Source organism: Lipotes vexillifer, unplaced genomic scaffold (genome assembly GCF_000442215.2).
Source record: "Lipotes vexillifer unplaced genomic scaffold, Lipotes_vexillifer_v1.1 scaffold84, whole genome shotgun sequence".
Taxonomy (NCBI): Eukaryota; Metazoa; Chordata; class Mammalia; order Artiodactyla; family Lipotidae; genus Lipotes; species Lipotes vexillifer.
In genome coordinates, this window is record NW_006783414.1 from 747,309 (window position 1) to 770,736 (window position 23,428).

Here is a 23,428-nt window from a genome sequence, read left to right on the forward strand (position 1 = left end):
GAATACCCCGAAAGTTTGGGTGGGGCCAGCTTGGGAGGATGCGGGAATAAAGATCTTCATGCGTGTGAGAGGAAGGGCAGCCAGCCAGCCCGCGGTGCCTCTTGCCCCTCCTGACCTGCAGAGCAGGGGCTCTCAAACTCCAGGGGGCATAAGATGATCACGGGAGGAGCTTGTCAATGTGTGGCTTTGGGCTGCATTCCAGGAAGTCCTAAGTGGGTAACCTGGAGTGGGCCTCCAGAAACTTCACTTTCACACGCCTCCCCACGTGAGTCTGATGCAGGGGGTCCATGGACCCCACTTTGAGAAGTGCTGCTCCAAAGGCTGCAAGCGGTGGGAACCGTTTGGTCTCATAACTCCTCCTCAATTTTAGTGGCAAACTGGCATCTTTATGAGTTAGGCAGGAGCAGGGTGGGGAGTGTGTAGAGAATTTAGTCATGAAGTCATGTTCCACTCTTTGTGTGGTTCCTTTTCAAGGTCTTTTCTAATCTCTTTTATATTTGCTACCAGTGGAGTCCACCCAACTCCTGCATTTCATGGCCCCCCAACTGCAGGGATGGGTCCTTTCCTTCCTCTGTACCTGCTGTGCTCTGATTGTTTTTGGTTTTATCTTTACTGTAGCTCAGTCTGTTGATTTGTGTGTATCTGCCATGAGTTTGAAGCTTCTTAAGAACAGGAACTGGACCTATTTACCTCTGATCCCCACGCCTGGCTCAACTGCTGGCCCAGGCAGGTGCTAAGTAAATGTTAAAGGGTTGAATGGTTTTATTACCATTAATACTTAATACTAATAAGAATTAGTATTAATCTTCTGACTGAACTCTGGCGTTTTCCTGCTTCTTTACACTGTAGGTACAGAAAGGCTTTGGAGCCTTGTAGCTGGGCCATGAGTAGATCTCTCCGTTTACTTAACACACTCATCCTTAAAGCCCTAAGGACAGTCATCTGTGTGTATCCATTGTGGGACGGGAGTGACGTTAAGGATGTTCAGGCCTCTATAACAATAGCAGACCTGCTAATCTGAATGCAAAATGAGGGTGGAAAAAAAAATCAATTGCTGACATTGCCCCCAAAATCCCATCAGAAAAACAAAACAAAAGGGTTTGGCAGCGAGAGCACATTTTGTAGCTTCCAGGGGCTGCTTTTTTGGTTCTTTCTCTTCTTCTGGGGATATTCTCTCCATTTCTCGTGCCATTTGGGTTGCTGCCCTGGCCTCCTTGCCACCGGAGTGTGGACAATGGACAATGCCTTCATTCCAGGGCTTGCAAAAATGAGAAAGGAGCCTGCCAGCCACAGCCCGGTACCCATCTCTCTGCTATTTCCTGCCTACAGGCAACACCTGGAGAGAAATGCCTGGCGTTTGCTTGGCACGGCCTTGATCTAGTCTCCCCCGCCTTGCTTTCTACACAGACCTCATTCATTCCAGTGTTGAAGGGAACCAAATGGAAAAGGTCACCCTTGGGCCATCAGGCACCCGCAGAAACTTGTTCCTGGATCCGAACCTGGGTGCTTTTGAGCGTGTGTCACATGAACCGCGTGCTGCCCCACGAGACTAGACAATGGTCCCAGGCTGTTGATGGAGGCTCTCGGGGCTCCATGATCTTAGTGGGACTGTCGTGGATGCTGTGGTAGGTCCCCCAGCTGCTGTCTTCAGGACAGCAGGCACTCATGCCAAGTGTTAACCTGCTGGCTGCTCAGGGTTGAGTCCCTTCTCAGGAGGGAGGGACTGACTGGGGTCATATTCATTAGGAGTCAAAAGAGGGAGCTATCTTCCCCAAGGTTGCAGATGCTCCCTGGGTGCAGCCTGACAGCTGCTTGATGTGGCGTGTGAAGACCTGGTCCCCTTGCCTCCGCTTTGGACATCCTGACTCCAGGGCTCCTTGGGGGACCAGCACAGCTCCTGTTGCAGCTGCATCACATTCATTCTCTCCCTTCCCAATGCTGCTTAGATGTGTGGTTCCCAAGCTATTCCCTGAAAGCTTCCTGCACAGAAACCTCTGTCTCCAAGTCTGGTTCCAGGGAGCCCAACCCAAATCAGGGGCTTTCCTAGCTTTACTTTACCGAGAGTTAAGTAGGCCTTCTGCAGAGCTCCTGACGTTTCTGCTTCGATGGCCTCTTCGATGTCTTTGCCAATGAGCTGGAGAAAGAAAGTGCAGCTGTTAGTCCAGGTTTTGCTTTTGGCCTTTGGTGCACTTGAGGCTCGTTCTTCTACAAAAAGCAATAGACTCTCTTCCAGATTTGGTCACGCAAGGACCAGAGGAACTCTGGGATTCCTCTCTGGCCTCAGCCCTTGCAGGGCTGGGGATGGTTGCCCACCATTCGAGTGGGGACTCTCGTGGCCTAGGAGTTCGTCCCGATTTGACCCCTAATGGATGTGACCCCAGTCAGGACCACTCCCTCAGCCTCAGTTTCCTCCTCTGTGAAATCAGGGAGTGGAAAAACAATGAATAAATACTGCAACAATATTCTTTATGTTTCTATCGTACTTGAGTTTCCTATGTGTTTATAAAAATTCTTTCCATTTCCAGTTTTCCAGGAGGCAATGGTTGTAATCATCTCCCACACCTTCATCCATTGTGGACTGAGACTGGGAGCTCGGGCACCTACACTTTGGGTGACATGAATAGAGGTTGTGAAGTTCACGGTAAGGACTTGGTCTAATGTTTCTGATACTGTGGGGCTACTTGGGCTGGGAGCCAGGGGCTGACCACGTCAAATGCTGCTTTCTTTCCCTCTGCGGAGACTCCAGATGATCTTATATTCACCGCCAGCTCGTTCTGCACAGCATTACACATTAGGTTTCCTTCCAAATATTTATAGAAGCTGAAGTTCAGAGTAAATTGTGACCACGCTTAACACAAGTACCGCCTGGGCCAAGCTCAGGGCAGGCATATAAAGAGAAAGGAGAACTTTTGGTTGGGTTTGGGAAATGCAGTTAAGCATTAGAAATACTGAAACTTCTTTCTTAGAAATTATCTCTTGAGGATATGACACAATTGTGAGTCTATAAATAATTGGGGCCTTTGAGGACATGCCAGTGGAGTTTATGTAGTTTATTCTGAAAACACTGGTAAACAACATATTCTTTGTGATACGAGCACAATAGATGTGGGGGTAAGGAGGGTCCAGATTTAATGAAACCCGTAGCTTGATGTCCTCATCATAGTTGGCCCATCTAGAGGTCTGGTGTGGAATCGACCTAGATAAGAAGGGGATTGGATTGGGGGGAGCTTTCAGTCCCTTTCTTAGCTGTTCTGAGGTGTTGGGGGTTGGATGTGGGAGCTGCTATTTCAGAAGAAACGGCTATCACTTTTCCCATGAACAGGGTTCTTGTTGTGTAGACTGAGACTGTGTTTCCAGAGGACATTGTCCTCACACAGGTCTGTGTTTAGTAAAAAAAAAAAAAAATCCTCACATTAAACCACTTTCCATTATTATTATTAGTACTGGGCTAGAACAGTGTTTTTAAATTTTCTGTAGCATCTCAGCCTACACAACAGATAAAAGCAGGAAAGCAGAACTGTTCTGGGGAGGCGGGAGATGGGCTTCTTACCGCAGCCCTAGATGGTAATGCCAGGTTCCCGGCCTCTCAGTCTCTTCGCTGCCCAACTCCCGGGGCACTATTCATGAGATACAGTGAGACGGCATTGCCCTTGCTTCTCTACCTACCTCCTTCCCCCCCACCCCCGATTCCCTCCTGGTAGCTACCAAGGCACCTCCAGGGACTCCATTGAGCACAAATGGAAAACAATCCACTGGCCCAAGCTACTGAGATGCTCCTTTGCAAATGGAATGCTTCTCACTTATTGGAACACTTAATTCTTAGGGGGGCTCTTTGGACAAAACCAGGTTTTCTGATCTCGGTACAAAAACCCATTGCCAGGGTGGATTCCAGACAAGCCTCAAAGGCTTCTAGTTTACCAGGTAGCATTGCCTGTGGGGAGATTATTAGAAGAATAGGAGACACATTTCTTTCTTTTAAAACCAATGCCCCAAACTGACAGCGTGCCCACGGCAGAACCCTGTGCATTCTGACTTTGGTTATAGCAGTTAAAGGGCTAAAGGTTCTGGAATGGGCTTAGGAACACTTTAGGGGAGGGGAGAACTTTATGGTGAGGGGTGTGGTGGTGAGGCAGTGACCTGGGGCTATGGGTATGTGTACCTACAATTTATACTGAGCCATGTTTGGGGACCTTTATAACTCTACAAGCCTTTCATATTTGCTAGATTTGGGGACGGTAATAATCTTTCATGATGCTGCAGAGTTGGGGAAGCTTTGTTGCTTGGGCTGGGATCTCTGAGAGTGTCAACAGTTAAGACTCAGGTTTAGAGGGCAGATTAAGGGCAAAAACCTGAGTTTTTGCGCCAAAAATTAAAATTCGACTCTATGCCAGGACAACCTATGCCGTATGATACACTTCACTGATCTGACCCTAGCATCTTAGTGCTTTTAGCCAGAGATCATGAGAAAATTTATGGAGCCAGGTTCCCAAGATCAGGATGAATTCAGAAGATCAATGATAAAGATAAAGATGAACAATGTTCCAACAAGGCTTTCGAAATGATGAATAGGTAGCATTTTAGAGCTGGTTTCATGTAAAGAATTATCAGATCAATTGATTCTCTTACTGACCATTTGAGTTTTAGCTCTGTTTTTTGACACTGTCAGTTCACATAAGGCGACTCATAACAACTGCCAGTGTTAATTGAGCACCTACTTCATGCCAGGCAATAAATGCTTTAAATCTGTTAATTCATTTAATCCTTACTAACCCTGTGAAGTAGGTACTATTATTATCCTTATTATACGGTTGGGGGAACTGAGGCACAGAACCCTTAATAACTTGCCCAGGGTCATACAGCTAGTAGCCTAGAGCAGACTTGTTAAACCTTAACATGAATCAGAATCTGGAAGATTTGTTAAAACACAGACTACAGGACCCTAACTCCAAGGAAGCTGATTCAGTAGGTCCAGGGCCGGCACTAAGAATTCTCATTTTTTTTTTTTTTTTTCCTTGCGTTATGCGGGCCTCTCACTGTTGTGGCCTCTCCCATTTGCGGAACACAGGCTCCGGACGCGCAGGCTCAGCGGCCATGGCTCACGGGCCCAGCCGCTCCGCGGCATGTGGGATCTTCCCGAAACGGGGCACGAACCCGCGTCTCCTGCATCGGCAGGCGGACTCTCAAGCACTGCGCCACCAGGGAAGCCCAAGAATTCTCATTTTAAACATTGTCTCAAGTGATACGGATTCTGCTGTGTGGGGATTAATTTTGAGAACAATCAGCCTAGGGAGTATCCTTAGATAGTCAGTAGTTCATGTACACACACACACACACACACACACACACACACACACACACCCTCACACATGTGTGTTTCTATAGTGATCCCCAATGACAGCCACCCCAGAAACTCCATCCATGGCCCCAGTCTTATGGGAAGAGGGTCTAGGTCATGGAGAAGGCTTCCAGCTCAGTCTACACAGCTCCAGGCCCAGGGGCCAGGGGAGTACAGGGTCAGCTGCCTTTGATCACGGCTCTGGGCAGGATTTGAAAGCAGAGGGCCCTAAGGGCTTATATACAGTGATGATAAAATTCCAAAGCTTTGTTGTCTTTTCATCTGCTGGCAACACATAGGAAATGCTATTTTGAGTGAGGAGCGGCCAGCTCTAGCTGAGGTAGGAGCTCAGGCTGGGGAATCTTGGAATTCTCATCCACTTTCTGCTACTGACTTGCTGTGTGGTCCTGATAAGTTACAGATGGTTCCTTACTTGTAACAGATTTTCCTCCACCAGCAGTTGTGGGTAACAATGGCTCTTCAGCCTACTTTTGAGTTACAGTATTCTTGTGAAATTGAAATGAGACACAGGGCACAGAGGTCCTTTGAATAGTTAAAAGCATTCCACAAATATAAAATAGGAGACCAAGACAAAATCTGATATTCCACAAAAGTCTTCTTGCAATTAAAGACTGATTTTCAGGGAAGGATTAACCACTAAGTGCCTTGAAATAGCTAACTCACCTCGTTGACTTAAAATTATCATTAGATTAAAAAAATAATTGTATAAGAGTAACTGATACACATCTTTCCAAGAGTGTATCTCTGAGGTATTATCACATCTGTTTTGGGAGCAGTAGGCACTGTTAGCCCAACTGTCAATTGGAATAATAGTAACAGCAAACATTTGTAAGCTTACCACATGCCAGATACTGTCCTGATCCTTTTATATTTATCTTATTTAACACCTAAAATAACCCCGTGAGGGTGGGGTGTCGATGTTTACAAATGAGGATGGTGACATCAGGTCACTTGTTAGTGGTAGAACCGGGATTTGAACCTGTACCCTCTGACTCTAGGGCTTTGCTCCTAAACTTGACACTCCCCTGCTTCCCTAGCCTCTGTTGCAAAGCAGGGTTTCCCAGACTCAGCAGTGCACTGGGGGCCGAATGACTGTTTGTTGTGGGAGGTGCCCTGTGCACTGTGGGCTGTTCAGCAGCATCCCTGGCCTTGACGCTCTAGATGCCAATAGTGCTGCTTGCCCCAGTGCACCTTGTTGTGACAACCCCACATGTTTCCAGACATTATCAAATATCCCTTGGGGGGTGCAAAATCACCCCTGATAGAGAACCACTATTGTCAAAGACACCCCACCCCCTGCCACCCAGTTCCACATCCCAGAACTCGGCTTCTTTTGGAAATAACTTGAGACTCAGTTTCCGTGTGAACTCCTTGCCTTAGTACTGGGTCACTTACAACTTGGTAGGCTTGAAAGGTGGCTCGTAACTGTTTGTGGTTCCTCTTGGCCAGGACTTCATTGAAGGTAAGCTCGTCCGTGCCCCAGCGGCCTTCCCCTGCCTAGAGAGCCGAGTGTAAACATTTTGAAAAAGCCTTTTGCAAAAAGACTGAATAAACAGAGCTGTGACCAGGCCTCCCTTACAGGAAACAGTAAAATATGCACTGAATCTAAGCCACATTGATCGGTCTAGCACTTTAAACTTCTAACCCACAAGTATACCTCATATATTTATATTATTTATACCTTCCCTTGTTCCAAAATGGATCTAAGGTGGTTAACCCCAGAATATAAGAATAGAAAAAGCAGTTCTTCTAGGTTCATGACCATATATATGAAAAATATTTTAAAGATCATACTTATTTCCCAAGTAATTCCAATTCGCATAAAATAAAATAACAGTTGAAAATAATGTTAATTTAAAAAAAAAAGGATTTGCAGAGACTGGCACATCTGCATACTTACATCGTACAGATCTTTGGCATCCTGACCAGCTAGATCTTTGTCTACATTATCTCCTTCATCGCGATTAGCCTAGAAAAATCAACACATTGTTATTAACTTGAGTTCCTGCTTGACCACAGAAAACAAAAAGGGAAAGTCCTAGAAAAGGGGGTGATTTCAGAGGGGTGGCCTGAAGCTAGACAAAACCTGGCAAAGTGGCAATGCTGCTCTTTGCTGCCATCTTTTGGGCACAACTGATAAACAGAGTAGCTTCTGTGACAACACATTTTTCCTTTTTTTTTTTTGTAGAAACCAGGGTCACTCACAAACCCCACTGACCTCTAAGAAACCTCATGATGTCGCCTAGAATGAGTCTGTTGGGAAGCTATTAGTCTTCCTTCCAAAATATCAAGTTTCACTTCTCAGGGTCCCAGCCCTGAAGAGCCCTGAATGTTGGTCATGGAAAGTTTTGGAGGTCTAACCTAAGCCCTTAGTGGCAGGTGGAATTCTAAGATGACCCAGGTGGCCCACACTCTTGTATAATCCCCTTCTTCTGAGTGTGGGTAAGACCTGTGAATATGGTGAGACCACTCCTGTGATCATATTATGTTTATATGGCAAAGGGGATGTTTATAGATGTAATTAAAATCCCTAATCAGTTATCCTGCGTAGGTCTGACCCAATCAGGTGAGCTCTTTAAGGTCAGAGATGGAAGAAGTCAGAGACATGAACTCCTGCTGGCCTGGAAGAAACCAAATAGCCATTCTCTGAACTGTCTATGGGGCCACGACAGGGAACTGCAGTTGGCCTCTAGGAGCTGAGTGGTCTCTGGTTGACAGCTAGCAGGAACACGGGGACATCAGTCGTACAACCACAGGGAACCGAAATCTACCAACAGCCAGTGAGCTTGGAAGAGGACCCCAGGCCTCAGATGAGATGGCAGCCCTGGCCGACACCTTGATTTCAGCCTGGCGAGACCCTGGCTAACCCGCAACAGGACCCCTGCCCCAAGGAAACTGCTAGATCATGGGTCTGCATAGTTTAGGTTGCTGAGTTTGCAGCAATTTGTTATACAGCAGGAGAACACTTATATACTGTTTGTGCTACAGGTGAAGCCTACTGTGTATTCTCTGCTATCAGTCTCTCCACATCGAGAGTAATGAAGCAGAGGAAACACACAAAGCTCATAAAGATAGGTGTGTCAATGAGAGTGCAGATGCCATCTGGCTGGGGGCCGCGGGGTCTGTGTCCTAGCAGGGCCAATTCTTAAAGCCCTGCTTTCCAGGCCAAGCTCCCTACAGCAGTTCTTACAGGCCTAGACTTGGGGTAAATCCTGGAAGTAAGTTGTGTCATGAAAAGGGCCCTACTTGGGGTCAGATGGGCTGGTGCTTGCTCCTAAGCTGTGTCTTACTGTGTGTACACCTAGAGGTTCCTCACTGGCAAAGTGAGGTGGTGATGCTTAATGAGATAACTCACTAACAAAAAGGGATTGTAAACTGCAAATGACTAGGTGGATTGTTATGATGGGAAAAATACCCACTGAATAATTTCACATGAGCTGGGCTGACAGAACACAGGTTGATGATCCCTCAGTAACATTTTTAATAAAAGAAGGAAATGTTTATCATCTAAATTGCCTTTTTCATCATGGTCCCATGCTGCCAAGGGCTGTTTCCCAAGATCATAAAGCAGGTTAGACCTTTTTACTTTTACCTGTAGCAGGGAGACCAGAATTTTTTTTAGGCTTCCACTTGTATCACCTTTGACATCTGATTCAAGGCTCCTGTCAAATACTTTTGGGGAAGAAGAAAGGAGGAGAGAAAGCAGATTTAGTCTCCCAGAGGTATTTTAGAAGGAACATTCTTTAAAGTCAGAACAAACGGTCACTTACACCTTTGGTAGGCCTCTTTAATGGCGATGATTTCCTAGGAGAGGTAATAAAAAAAAAAATCAATACTCCACGGTGGGGTTAATCAATAATATAGGCAGAGACAAGCAAAGGGAAGAGGCAGGAGCTTGTCTTTGGACCCAGGATGCCTTTATGACTTCCTCCAAAGGGGGTTGTCCCTACAGGTCAAGGTCTAGGCCTAGAGCAAGTCCCCAGCTGTGTGGAGTCCTTTAGCATATGTCATCCTTAGTTAAAAGTGAAAACATTACAGCTAAGCTAACATCTTCTTTCACTACCCCCTCACCCCATCTCACTCTCCCTTCCCCACCCAGGTAGCCAGTGTTAGAAGTTCAGTGCATATTTTCCCTTTACATTTGTATATATATGTTTGTGCTACTGCAAATATATAGAACTGTTTCGTGTATGTGTTTAAAAAGTGGAATACTGTTCATATTGTTTGTTCTTTGACTTATTTTTTCACTCAGTAATAGGTTTTGGAGGTCCAGCTAGGCTTGTACATTACTTAGTCACCTAGTGTTTTTTTTAATGGATACAAAAGGTTCCATCCTACAGCAAGCCCCTGTTTATTTAGCCAGCCTCTGATTGATGGACATTTAGGCTGTGTTCAGTTTTTCTCTACCTCAAAGAAGGCTGCACTCAGTAAACAATTTGCTGTGTACAGGAGTGCAAGTCTCTCTCTAGGGAGTGTGCCAGGAAGAACTGCTTTACAGGCACACCTTGGAGATATTGTGGATTTGGTTCCAGACCACCCCTATAAAATGAGTATCATAATAAAGCGAGTCACACGAATCTTTCGGTTTCCCAGTACATACAAAAGTTATGATTATACTCTACTGTGGTCTGTTAAGTGTGCAACAGCATTATATCTAAAAAAACAATGCACATACCTTAATTTAAAAATACTTTATTGTGGGCTTCCCTGGTGGCGCAGTGGTTGAGAGTCCGCCTGCCGATGCAGGTGACACGGGTTCGTGCCCCGGTCCGGGAAGATCCCACATGCCGCGGAGTGGCTGGGCCCGTGAGCCATGGCCGCTGAGCCTGTGCGTCCGGAGCCTGTGCTCCGCAACGGGAGAGGCCACAGCGGTGAGAGGCCCGTGTACCGCAAAAAAACCCACAAAACTTTATTGCTAAAAATTCTAACCATCACCTGAGCCTTCAGCAAGTCGTCATCTTTCTGCCAGTGGAGGGTCTGAAATATTGTGAGAATTACCAAAATATGACACAGAGACAGGAAGTGAGCAAATGCTTTTGGAAAAATGGTGCTGATAGGCTTGCTTGATGAAGGGTTGCCACAAACATGCTATTTGAAAAATCGCGGTAAAGCGAAGCGCAATGAAACAAAGTATGGCTGTATATTGCAATGGCTTGACCCACTTGGGAGCTGCCTCAGTTTACACTTGAACCAGCAGCGTATAAGAGCAGGCATTTCCCTACAGCATCTCTCATAAACTGTTTAAAATGAAAGTCATGGGGCAGTGATGGGGAGAAGGGAGAGGGAGCGATAGAAGATGAGGGCCAGGCCGATGTTGCTTCGGTGGGTGGGAGAGAGGAGGAAGCAGGTGGGGGCCGAACACCTGTGACTCTGCAGCCCCCTCCCCTTTCTCCTCCTTCCAGCCCACTCTCAGGATCTGCCTGAACCCAGGCCCTGCTCTCTCCCTGCTTTTCTTCTTTTTACTGTCAGATCTATTTGATTGAAAAAAAAAAAAAAAAAAAAAAAGAACCTGCTCATTGTTTGAGACCAGGACCTGAAAGAAATTAGGCTGCGGGTGAACCACGTGTAGGCAAGTGTGATTAGAAAAGTAACGACCAGGGCTTCCCTGGTGGCGCAGTGGTTGACAGTCCGCCTGCCGATGCAGGGGACACGGGTTCGTACCCCGGTCCGGGAAGATCCCACGTGCCACGGAGCGGCTGGGCCCGTGAGCCATGGCCGCTGAGCCTGCGCGTCCGGAGCCTGTGCTCCGCAACGGGAGAGGCCACGGCAGTGAGAGGCCTGCGTGCCGCAAAAAAAAAAAAAAAATAAGAAAAGTAACGACCAAATTAACCTTCTTGCCAAGGCAGGCTGCCCAAATATTGGCTGCCTGGTCGCTAGGACTTTGGTCCTTCTGGAAAGGATGGGAATATTCAGTAAGGAGAGTTGTGTGGTTGTTGGACTGAATTGATACGGCCCTCCTGTGCTAACCCTCCCTTAAGGCACAATCCTAACCTGAATCTCCCCAAATGGAGGGGTTTTATTATCCTTTGGGAAGAAAAGAAGTCCAGAGATGTTCAAGAAAGGGGTTTGCAGCTGTAGCGTGGAGCCTGGTGGTGCTTCAGGAGACGTGGGTGGACAGCACAGGCTGGGCAGGAGGAACCAGCCCAGGTGGTAGGCACTCGGGGGCTCAAACGGCACCGCAGTGTCAGAGCGCTGGGGCAGCTTTCCTCGCCATCTGCTGCAAGTGCTGTTTCTGCTTCCTACCCGGAGGCCTCAAGAATGTTGGATTTTCCTGGCATTTCCTCGCTGGACCTCCCCATTCTATGTGATGGGTGTTGTGGAAGAGGCAGGGCTTCCCCAGATAATGCCCTGTGGGCCCTCTCTTCTCCTGATGAAGTCCTTGGCCCTTATGGGTTCTGGAACCAAAGATGAATGGGCTTCTGCGAGGGCCTTAACAAACGTCCTTTTCAGCTCCTGAGATGGTGGCATGTGCCCAAGGGACCAGGGGAGGACAGGATAGAGGACGTGGAAACCTCTGGGGAAGTGGTGGCGGCCCCGGGGGTGTTCACTGGGACCCCCCCTGGCACCCCCACCCCCCTGCCTGTTCTTGTGCTCTCTGCTAGATGCAGCCATGCTTGGGCTGTTGTATTATTCGTGCCAGGCGACCTGCAAAGTCAGGCTGGGAGGGTAAAGTAGAACTTTCCTCCTTCGTGTAAAACTGTGCATCTCTTTAGAAAAATGAAAGCTGGATTGACACTGTGCTTCTGGAAGGATCTATCCTGTCAAGCCAGGAGCAGCAACACCAAGACTGACCATCAGAAGATTGGAAGAGGGATCTCTCCAGTGTGAACCAAGTGGACGCGTTTCTGCCCAGACACTTGTTCACCCTGTGGGTGGAATGCAGGGAGGACTTTCCCTTCTGGCTGCTGTAACCATCTCTGATGGGCATATGGACGCTCACCTGGGAGTTGGTCCAGGACTCGGCTGGGACTCACCTTATTGGTTTTTGTGCACAGGACCTCAATGAGCACCGCCTCGTTCGTGCCCAGGCCCTTCATGGCCTTCTGCAGCTGCTGGGCGGCATACTCGCTGGGGTGGTCCAGAAGGGCCAAGGCTGTCTTCTCAAAGTATCCACTCAGCTCCCTCTTGAGCACCTCCTCCAGGTCCTGTGGGAAGACAGCGAGAGTCTTGTCTGGGAACGTGCTGAGAGCAGAGGGACAGGTGTCTGCTCTCCCCACCGCAGGACACCTGCTGTGGACACACGGGGCACAATCTAGACTGGAGCTCTACAGGCATGAGTGACCTGCTCTGGAGAACAGTCGTCTCCCAAGTGCCCATCCACCTTCTTCCAAGGTGGATGACAGATCCCTTGCTCAGGGTTGGGGACCCCAAAGATGAATCATAGTAACAACCAGCATTGCAGAATATTTTAGGGTTCAGAGAGCTTCCTCACTGATCCCTAAAACAGCCCTGGCAGGAGAGGTATTGCATTATCCCCATGGACTGAACCTCAATAAGATAAAGGACTCATCTCCAAATACTTGGCTAGAGAAGACTGAAATACAGGTTTGACATCCCTAGGAGACCAGATCATTCATTGTCCAAGTTGGGATGCTTTTGACAGTGAAAGGGGGGGCACTATTAATGATTGCAGGGGGACAACAGGAATTAAAGTGGGACTGTCCTGGGCAAACCTGATATACAGTCACTTTGGCATTTTGTTAAATTCTGAAAGGGACACACGTGGGAAAGAACTCAGGTGGGGGAAGGGAAGTGCATGAAATTCTCACTGGCGTCCTGTTTTGGGCAAGCCCCTTCCAATCACAGGTGAACCGCCTGCTCCTACTGTCTCCCTCTGACCTGATGGTTTAATGAGAAAAGCGTCAAGAATGGGCGTTCAGTCCAACTAGAGTCATCAAGGTCCCAAGTTAAATGAAGGACCTCAGAGCAGGACCTTCACACAGAGACAGCCCCTTGTGGGTCAGACTGGAAGCTGATAGACCAAATTACAGCATGGGGTGGGCCTGGCTACTCAGCACCATGGCATGATGTCTAACAACACAGTCATGTAGCTCTGCAACCTAGGAAATGTGCTTAATTTCACCAACTGTCAGTTTCCTTCTCTGAAAAATGGGAAGAATAATAAGACTGACTTCTTAAGGTTGTTGGGAGAATTAAATAAAGAATCCTTGTAAACACTGAACACAGTGCCTGGCACATTTTCAATGTTCAATAAGTGATGATGATGATGATGATGATTTCATGTTGAAAGGAACTTTCAGAGAGAAGGCAAATCAACTATTTCTCAAATGAACCTCTGAGCTCCGGACCTGGGAGGAAAATCCCAGAAGATTTTTGTCCAAGGCCCTGGGATCTGCAGTCTTAATAGCAGGTTGTGATATTACTGGCTCCATCCCATGGCAGTTGCTGCATCTAACCTGATCTTGTGAAGACAGGCCTTTGGTCAGTACTCTGGTGTGGATCTACCTGAAGACTGGAAATATTTTTCCAAGTCAGATGGGCATTATATAGAACTGTAGAGAAGAGAAATCCCAGCTGGCTGCTCTCGTACGTCACAAGGATGAAAACAAATCCTTGTGTGTTTACATTCTGTTTGGACTTGGGCTCTAATCCTGGTTTCCTGCTAACTAGCTGTGTCACCTTGGGATACTTATTCTCTGTGGAGCTCAGCTGACTTTAGATTTGATGGTCTCTAATGTCTTCTAGCTTTGTGGTATGATTCTCGATCACCTCTTTGGCAGTCCCAGCTGTTTGAAACACAGCTGAGAATTGGAAAGTAAGCAAATGATTGGCAGATGTAGGTATTGCAGAGTTTTGTGCTAGAGCAAGCCCACTTTAACAGAGCCCCTGAGTCCTCACTTTGAACCCATTTACACTTATTTTACACCAAAGCTTAAGATGCCTGTATCTGACTTTCCATATCAGTAGGATATAAGTAGACACAGCACTTGAGAGGATGCTATAGTCAGGCTTGCTGACAAGGATGAAAGTTCAATGTCATTCAATTCAATTCAATGCAGCTGAACTGAAGCTTCACTTATTTTCACCAAGGTCATCAATGAGTGACATTGACAAGCCTGATTGTGAAGAGGGAAGCAGAAGAACTACAAAAGCACAGCTGTCTGGACTGTTTAATGTATAAATAAATAGCTCCTCACATGGCAATGGATTCTTCAGGAGTGGAGGCTGGCCCTGGAGATGGAAGACTTAGATTTGAATGCTGGTTCTTTTTCTTAATAAGTGTGTGGTTTTGCATGAGTCATTTAAACAGATGAGCCCCACTTTTTCTCTCTCTAAGGTGGAAACAATCATACCTATCACAGCCTCCCTTTACTGGTAGGTGCCAGCATTACCCTACTTGATTCTCACCGCAACCTGAGAAGGAAGGCAAATTACCATTTTCATTTTATTTGTGAGGAGACCAAGGCCTAGAGAGATTGTTGCTTCCCCAGTGACAAATAAGTAAGAAAATCCACCTCTATCTCTATACCTATTTATACATAGTTACTGAAACTGTAAAGGAAGTATAAAATTGGATTAGAATGCAGCATAATAATTAATATTTATCTGGCAAACTGATAATTCTAATGACATTAAGAAAATGTTAAGTCGTGTTCATGCTATATTAATAAAGAAAACAGAAAGCCTAATGCATTCTTAAAGATTTCTAAATGTAACACCATCAACAAGAAGAATGAAAGAAAAGATACGTAAAGAAAGAAAAAGACGTTGATGCTTAACGAAATGGGGGTTTTTTTGGGTTTGGTTTTTGTTTTTTTAGTTTTTGTAACAATCACTTATGAAGAATATATCATTCTTGAAGACACCTGAATAAATGAAGAATTCTTACATAAAGACCCACCTGTGAAAACTGGTTTTCAAATCCCTGGCCTATCTATAAGTTAATATGTGGAATTAATCCAAATGAGTGGGAAAAAAAGACTGAGGAATCAACTTAAAAAGAAGTCAATTGGAAAAATAATGAGTTAACCAATATTGATTTTATAGGCTGTTAACAAGGCCATTTCAGTTTTTCTGAAGTCAATTCAAGTTTTAAATAGTTGTTTCATTTTGTTTCTCTTGGGCTAACTCAATAAAGCTTTAAGATAGTCCTCACTGTCTCGGGAACATAAAAGAAGCAGAAGAGACAGTCAAGACCAAGGCCGTGTGCACACGGCCGAGGACCCTCGGCGTCACCTTGCCATACGTTGTCTTGTATTTTTGTTTTATTTGTTGCCTCTCATTCGATGTCCTGCTTGATAGGATTTCAATGATGGTGGCTTCATCAGTTCCTGAAGTGCAGGAGAAAGAGACAAAATCACAATGAGCAAGAAACAAGATGGACGTTTATTTTAGTCGATCTGGGGAAGCCAGGGTGGTGGTCACAGGCTTTGGTGGAACCTAGGTGGACCCTTTGGCTTTAATATCTTATGCTGAGAACTGTATTCTTTTCACTCACTTGACAAATATCCACTGAGGCCTCACACTGCATGAAGCACAATGCTAGGCATTGTAGTGGAAAGAGGAACGAATATGGTCTGTTCCTTAATTTCACTCCTTGGCATAAATGCAAGAGAAATGAAAACTTATGTCTACACAAAACTTGTATTCAGATGTTCATAGCAGCATCATTCATAATGTGTCAAAATGTGCAAACCATCTGAATGTCCATCAGTGGACAATGGATAATTAAAAGGTGCTATATCCATACAGTGGAATATTACTTAGCCAGAAAAAGGAATGAAGTACTGACACATTCTACAGTATGAATGGGACGGACCTTAAACACATTTTACTAAGTGAAAGAAGCCAATCACAGAAGACCACATATTATGATTCCATCCATATGGAAGTCCAGAATAGGGAAATCTATAGAGACAGAAAGTAGAATAGTGGCTGGGGAGGGGGTGGGCAGAGGTGTGATAGCTAAAGCGTAGGAGGTTTCTTTTTAAAGTGATGAAAATGTTCTAAATTGTGGTGATGGTTTCATATTTCTGTGAATACATTAAAAACAACTGAATTGAACACTTTAAATGGGTGAATTGTATGGTATGTGACTTATACCTCAAAAAAACTGTAAAAAAAAAAATATGGTATGTTCCTTGGTCTGCAGGTACTTAAAATGGAGTGGAAGAGGTTAAGATATAGACCCAGGGCTTCCCTGGTGGCACAGTGGTTGAGAGTCCGCCTGCCGATGCAGGGGACATGGGTTCGTGCCCCGACCTGGGAAGATCCCATATGCCGCGGAGCGGCTGGGCCCATGAACCATGGCCGCTGAGCCTGCGCGTCCGGAGCCTGTGCTCCGCAACAGGAGAGACCACAACAGTGAGAGGCCCGCATACCACACACACACAAAAAAGATATAGACCCAAATTGCTATAGTATCAAGCCCATCCATAAACTTGTTAATCTCAGGAGAGAAGTCCTAATAGGGAGCATGTGGGGCGGTTCCCCTTTAAACTCTTTTGAATCACACTCTTCCTAAAACGATTTTTTCCCTGATGTTCATAGTAATACTTGTTCATTGTAGGTATTTGATCAGCACTGAAACGATAATGACTAAGAAAGAAGGGGAGCGTATCATTTTTTGAACCTGGAGACAGGATTGAAAAGATGACCCAGGTGTTGCAGGTGTGAGGGTGAGAAAGGCTATTTGATCAGCGAACCTTGAATTCAGTTTCTTCGGACTGGATTCAAATCCCTTAAACCCTATGACATCAGGCAAATAATTAGCCTCACCAAGCCTGTTTTCCCACCTATAAGATGGGGGTGATAATAGACAAGGCTATTGTGAGAATGAAATCCAAGTAGGGGTCCATGGTTGCCCTGAGGTGCACATGGGTCCTGGGACACCGGGGAGCATACATGACCAAGTGCCCCAGGGCTGCCTCAGATCCAGGCAAGACTTGTGCTGAGGCCACTGTCCCTGGGCTGTCACCCCAGTGACTGAGCTAGAAGGAGCGTCAGAAGCCTTCTGGCTCAAACTCGTATTTACAGAGGAGGAAACTGAGGCACAGCTCAGACCCTCTTCTTAGTTCCCGCATGTACCTTACTGTTCGGCACTATTGGAATTTGTTGACTGTTCTCTGCTTGAGTGCTTTGCCTCTGTCCTCCGTTCCTCCCTTCAGCCCCTCCACCATCTCCCTCTCAGCATCCTCCATCAGCCCTTCTGCTACCTGCCCTCTACACTCAGCTGCCAGGTCTCCTTGCTAATTGCCATAACTCCCCCCACCCCAACCCGTGACCATTGCCCTTTGGCTGGTGAATCCTAAACTAGCACCTCCAGCCCTTACCCTTCCTGAGTTTAGATCTTATTTCCAGCTGCCTGTGGCCAGCTTCCCATGGGGATCCCAAGGCCTTTCAATTCCCCACGGAGCTAAAGCAGAGCTCATCCCGTCTATCCTTGAATCCACTCCCCGCCCTGTTAATTTCATCTCAGTGTGTGGCATCACCTGAATTAGAAAATCCAAAGTCACTTTTGAGGGCCCACCTTCCGTTTCTTTTATTTTCCGACACCGCCACGCCCATCTGTCTCAGCTACGAGATGACTCCGCCCTCTACATTCCCCCTGCCACTGCGTAACAAGCCTGCTGGTTTTCAGCCTCCCTGACACCAGGCTCTGGTCTGTGCAGCCTACCCTCCACACTGCCATCAGAATCATCATCTGGAAGTACGCGTGTGCTCATTTCACTGCCTAATTTTAAAACCTCTAGTGATGCTTCATGATTTCCAGAACTAAATCATTGCTGCTTAGTGTGACATTGAGACTTCCTGCAGCACAGTCTCAAACTGCTCTTCTAGACCCATCTCTGCACACACACGCACCCAGGCTCACTCACCTCACCGGAACCACATTTGTCAGTAGGTCAGGCACTTTCAGAAATCCTGAAACATTACGTTTCTGCTCCCGCCGTTCCTCTAAAGAGCATTGCTTATATATCTCTAGAGTCACTGCATGTTAGGTAAGGTTTCATCAGATTACATATATATAAAATATACATAAGATTGCATGTATGTGACATTCTAAGCCTGGTACCTAGGCCATAGGGAGTGGTCACTGAAAGGTAGTGTGTACTATTAGGTGCCACGTACTGCTGTCTTCCTTGGGTGAGTGGGGCTGTTGGGTCCGTCTTGCCTGTCAGATCTGCTCTTCTAGGGTGTGGTACTATGCATACCACTGAAGGAATGAAAGATCATTTTAGGACTGTTTAAGGTTTTAATAGTTATGTGTTTTTGTGAAATGCATACTGGATTTCAAAGACTTGGTGTAAAAAAGGGTGTAGAATATCTCAATAATTTTAAAAAAATTATTTGTTTTATTGATTTATTTTTGGCTGCATTGGATCGTTGTTGCGGTGTGCGGGCTTCTCGTTGCGGTGGCTTCTCTTGTAGACCACGGGCTCTAGGCACGTGGGTTTCAGTAGTTGTGGCTCGAGAGCTATAGAGTGTAGGCTCGGTAGTTGTGGCTCACGGGCTTAGTTGCTCTGCGGCATGTGGGATCTTCCCGGACCAGGGCTTGAAGCCGTGTCCCCTGCATTGGCAGGCGGATTCTTAACCACTGCGCCACCAGGGAAGCACTATCTCAATAATTTTTATACTGATTACCTGTTAGAATGTTAATGTCTTTAGTTAAACAAAATATATTATTAAAATTAATTTCTCTTGTTTCTTTTTACTTTTTAAAAAATGTGGCTTCTGGAAATTTGGAAATTCCATGTGTGGCTTGCATTATGTTTCTATTGGGCAGTGCTGCCCCAAGTCTCACTTTTACTCTCTGGTAGAAGGAAGTTATGACAATCTGATCGCATAGGGGTTGTGAGAGGATGAGACAGAGACTCTAAAAATTAGTATCTAGACAATAGTAAAGCTCTGTTCGAATATTATCACTTTGTCCATCCTGGCACCGGCAGACGTCCCATCTGACTCCTCTCTTGTAACCTGGCTGTTGCGGGACACCTACTATTATGTGTTAAATTGTGTCTCCCCCAAATACATTGAAGTCCTAACCCCCAGTACCTTAGAATGTGACCTTATTTGGAAATAGGTCACATTCTAAGGTATGTAAGTAATCGAGTGAAAATGAAATCATTAGGGTGGGACCTAATCCAATATAACTGGTGTCTTTATAAAAAGTGGAACTTTGGGCACAGAGAGAGACTCACACAGAGGGAGATGTGTGAAGGGACACAGGAGAACTCCGTGTGAGTTCGGAGGATTGGAGTGATGCATCTACAAGCCAAGGAACGCCTGCGGCTACCAGAAGCTAGAAGAGAGACATAGAATGGTCCTTCCCTAGCACCTTGCGGGAGAACGGCCTGCGGACTTCTTGGTTTCAGACTCCTGGCCTCTGGAATTGAGAGACAATAAATGTCTATTTAAAGTCACCCAGTGTGTGGTACTTTGTTATGGCAGCCCTAGGAAGCCAGTCCATCCACTGTCCTCAGCAGTATCTCAAGACTTCAAGAAAGGAATTAAAAAAACCCTCTTCACAGCCCAAAGTCTGGAGATTTCCTGCACTAGCCTGTTCCTGGCCCTCCTCTCAATGTCTGCTGCCTGTAAATAGCATGCTTGGCAATTTTTCAGTGGAATAGAATTAGTTGGACTTGTACGTTAGCTCCTGTTCTGCTGAGAGATCAGGATCCTGAAGGAACAAAATACGGGGCAGATGCATTTTGATAGACGGGTTGGGAACAGGAAAAATCTGGGTCAAGGTTGCGGGAAGGGATGAAGGGGGACCTGGCTGGAGACGGGGAAGGGAGGAAAAAGGGGTGTCGCCAAAGACAAGTGTTTGACTCTGGCCCCGACTCTGGCCCCAGCCCTCAGTGCCACGTTTGGAAAGCCAGTGCCGGGACTTAGAAAGACTGCTCTGACCCAGGGCTGGGAGAGCTGTGCGCCGCTCCTAGGACAGCCACCAGCTCTGTGTCCGTGGACTGTTCACCTAGTCTCAAGGACTAGCTCCACCTTTATGTTTCCGGGAAGATCTAGCTCTCTGATTCCAGTTGGAGAAACAGAAAATTCTAGGATGAGTTCACTTGCAACAATAGTCAGCGTTCGTTGCCTGCCTCATTCCGGCTCACTTCCAGCACTTATTTCTGTCCTTCCTCTAGCCTCACCTGCGTCCTGTGTATCCAGTTACTTCCTCTGTGACATTGTTTCTTTTTAACCAGGGGAGTGCCAGAAATCTCACCTCAAAAGCGATTTCTTTCTCTCATAAAAAATCTCTGAATCCAGCCCCCCAACTTTGTTTTTTTTTTCACATGGGCTTCTCCAGCCCAGGTCTAGGGCCTCCACATCTCAGACCTTTACCCTTACAGTTGTCATCTCTGGAAGGAGGCTTCCTGCCTCCCAGGTGGCCCTTTCGCTGTATTGTGCCAGCCAGGAATGGAGGGGTGCGGGTGCTCACCCCTGGTTCTCTCTTTCCCCTCGCCCCACATCTAATTTGTCACCACGAAGACCTCACCATCCACCTCCTTGGTAGCCCTGAGACCCACCCATCGCTCTCCATCCTCACCTCTGTCGTATCATTCACCAGAGCTGATCCCCAGATGGCGTTCCTGTCTTGCTCTCACCTTTTCCAATCAGCATTCACAGTCTCCAGAGTGGCCTTTCTGTGGAGCAGATCAGCCTGAACCTTTCCATCTAGGCCCCTTCAAATCCAGAATAACAGCCTGGCCTCTTGCCTCTGCCTGCAAGGTCTTTAGCTTTGGCCCTCACCTTTATTCCCATTCTTCTTTCAGGACTCAACTCGCTGGACTTTTCTGGGACACCTGCCGGTGTCCCTCACATTACCTGTCCTCCTCCTCTGTCCTGTCTCTGCCACCCCACACTGCAAGTCCCACGGGGGCAGGGGGATTTGCTCATTGCAATATCCACAGAGAAGGCTCTCAGTATTCATCAGGCTTGCCTTGCTGAGTGAACGAATGTGGAAATGCATGCATGGAGACGTTTGCGCTGCATTGTGATGGAGCTGGTCTCTGCATGGTTGTAAGCTGTATGTGCTACTCACGTGGCCTGTACGTAGCAGGGACCAATAGGAAATCCTCTACTCTGTCGCTATAGTCAACCCATATCTGCATAACTCAGGAAAATTGAGTTAAAATTTTAAAAATAAGGTTTTTTAGACTTTCCTTCCTGAGTGTTTTTTTTTTAAAGGAGAGCAGAAAGCAAAGCAGTCTGGGGATGTCCCAGCAGCAGCCTGGAGGTGGGAGAGCCTGGAAATGACTAGATTTCTCTTGAGCCCTTTGAGTCCGGGTATCAGGTTTATCCAGGGAGCTGTTCCCACTACCCGACTGAGAAGCGATTTACCGAACAGTGACCTCATTTTACATTTCACAGTATGTGTGTCATATAAGCCGTCTGTGCAGTGGAACAATTTCCTGTAAACATTTACAATGATTTGAGGCACTAGGGCCAGTCCCCAGTGGTTCTGGGAAAGACTTTTTAAAAAAATGAGAAAAGAAGGAACCTCAGCTCTGACTGTTCATCTGACGCAGTAATTACACAGTAGAGGTCAGAACTGGGTGACCGTCAACCCTGGGAGTGCCGCAGGGCCTCCTGGCTTTGGCTCTTCCAGCCATTTTCTGGGAACACACCAAGCTTTCAGCAGGGTGGGGACCTCTGTGTTTGAAGTTCCCTCCCCGATACCCCTGGGACTCTGGTGCCTAATGAGTGAGCCGCTTCCCAGCAGGCCCCAAAGCCAGCCACAGCCGTCTCTGCCCATAGCAGCTCCATAGCAGCTTTTCCCTCTAAGCCCCTGTTTCTGTGTTTCTCGGAGGGAGAATGACAAACATCCTCTTACATTTCAGAGAGGATAATAGGGACTTCCCTGGTGGTGCAGTGGTTGAGAGTCTGCCTGCCGATGCAGGGGACACGGGTTCGTGCCCCGGTCCGGAAAGATCCCACATGCCGCGGAGCGTCTGGGCCCGTGAGCCATGGCCGCTGGGCCTGCGCGTCCGGAGCCTGTGCTCCGCAACGGGAGCGGCCGCAACAGTGAGAGGCCCGCGTACCGAGAAAAAAAAAAAAAAAAAAGAGGATAATGAATGTTGGGGTCCACACACTATCCACACGTCATCTTCAGAAGGGCCTTGCTGGGATGGGGGCAACAGGGTGGGCATGGAGCCCTGAGAGGAAGGCCTGACAGCGTCAGCGTCGGGGGTTCTGGGTTAACCAAGACCCAGACCAAGCAGGTACTTAGGAGCCAGCAAAGCAGGGGCACCAAAGAAACCACAAACAAGGAAATTGTCAGTTTTATGATATTTGTAAGAATCAAGTATTATTTTATGGCACAGCATTCTTATTACTTTGACTTGCATAGGTGAGTGAACGGCTAAGGAGTGCACATAATCTTTTTGATGCCTAGGGCCTCTGACCTCACTCTACCTGATACAGTGGATGCGTGTGGCTATTGAGGACTCAAAGCATGGCTGGTCAAGTTGAAATGTTCTGCAAGTGTAGAATACATATGGTCTTTTGGAGACTTAATTCAAAAAACGGGACGTCAAGTATCTCATAAATAACTTTGATATTGACTATCTGTTGAAATGATATTTTTGATACAGTATTGAGTTAGCTAAAGTATAATTAAAATTAATTTCACCAGCATTTAAAAAAAAATCTGGCTTCTCAAAAATTAAAAATAGGGACTTCCCTGGTAGTCCAGTGGTTAAGACTCTGAGCTTCCAATGCAGAGGGTGTGGGTATGATCCCTGGTCGGGGAACAAAGATCCCACGTGCCTCGTGGCCAAAAAAAAGCAGTTTGAGAGAGGTCTGTTTAAAAAAATATTAAAAGTGACCTGTATGCCTCACCTTGGTGGCTGTTGGACAGCATGGCCCTAGACATTTAAATCCAGACCTTGCAGGGCTGGTATAGCAACAAGATAGGTTCATGGTCTTGCAGACGAATTTTGCCAATGGTACGATTCTGCTTGGGCTTGCTCTTATTAGTAGAGGTGGGAATTCTAGACCTTCATCCAAATGATATCTTTTCGAGATGGCCCTAGGTTGCAATCACCCTACCCTCATCTCATATCTTTTTGACCTTGGGCAAGTATTTAACCTCTGAGCCTCGGCATT

The 23,428-nt window shown here is 46.6% G+C and overlaps 1 protein-coding gene across 2 annotated transcripts in view; it reads right to left on the reverse strand.

The window, feature by feature from the left end:
* ANXA13 (annexin A13) overlaps nt 1–23,428 on the reverse strand; it is a 56,699-nt gene that overhangs the window by 5,092 nt on the left and 28,179 nt on the right. For both annotated transcript variants that reach the window (XM_007456044.1, XM_007456043.1), the window contains 7 exons: nt 15,554–15,648; nt 12,331–12,501; nt 9,127–9,160; nt 8,949–9,028; nt 7,257–7,325; nt 6,752–6,853; nt 2,059–2,134 (listed from right to left, as the gene is read on the reverse strand). In XM_007456044.1, coding sequence (XP_007456106.1) covers nt 2,059–2,134; nt 6,752–6,853; nt 7,257–7,325; nt 8,949–9,028; nt 9,127–9,160; nt 12,331–12,501; nt 15,554–15,648 — 627 coding nt within the window. The remainder of the gene's footprint in view (nt 1–2,058; nt 2,135–6,751; nt 6,854–7,256; nt 7,326–8,948; nt 9,029–9,126; nt 9,161–12,330; nt 12,502–15,553; nt 15,649–23,428) is intronic.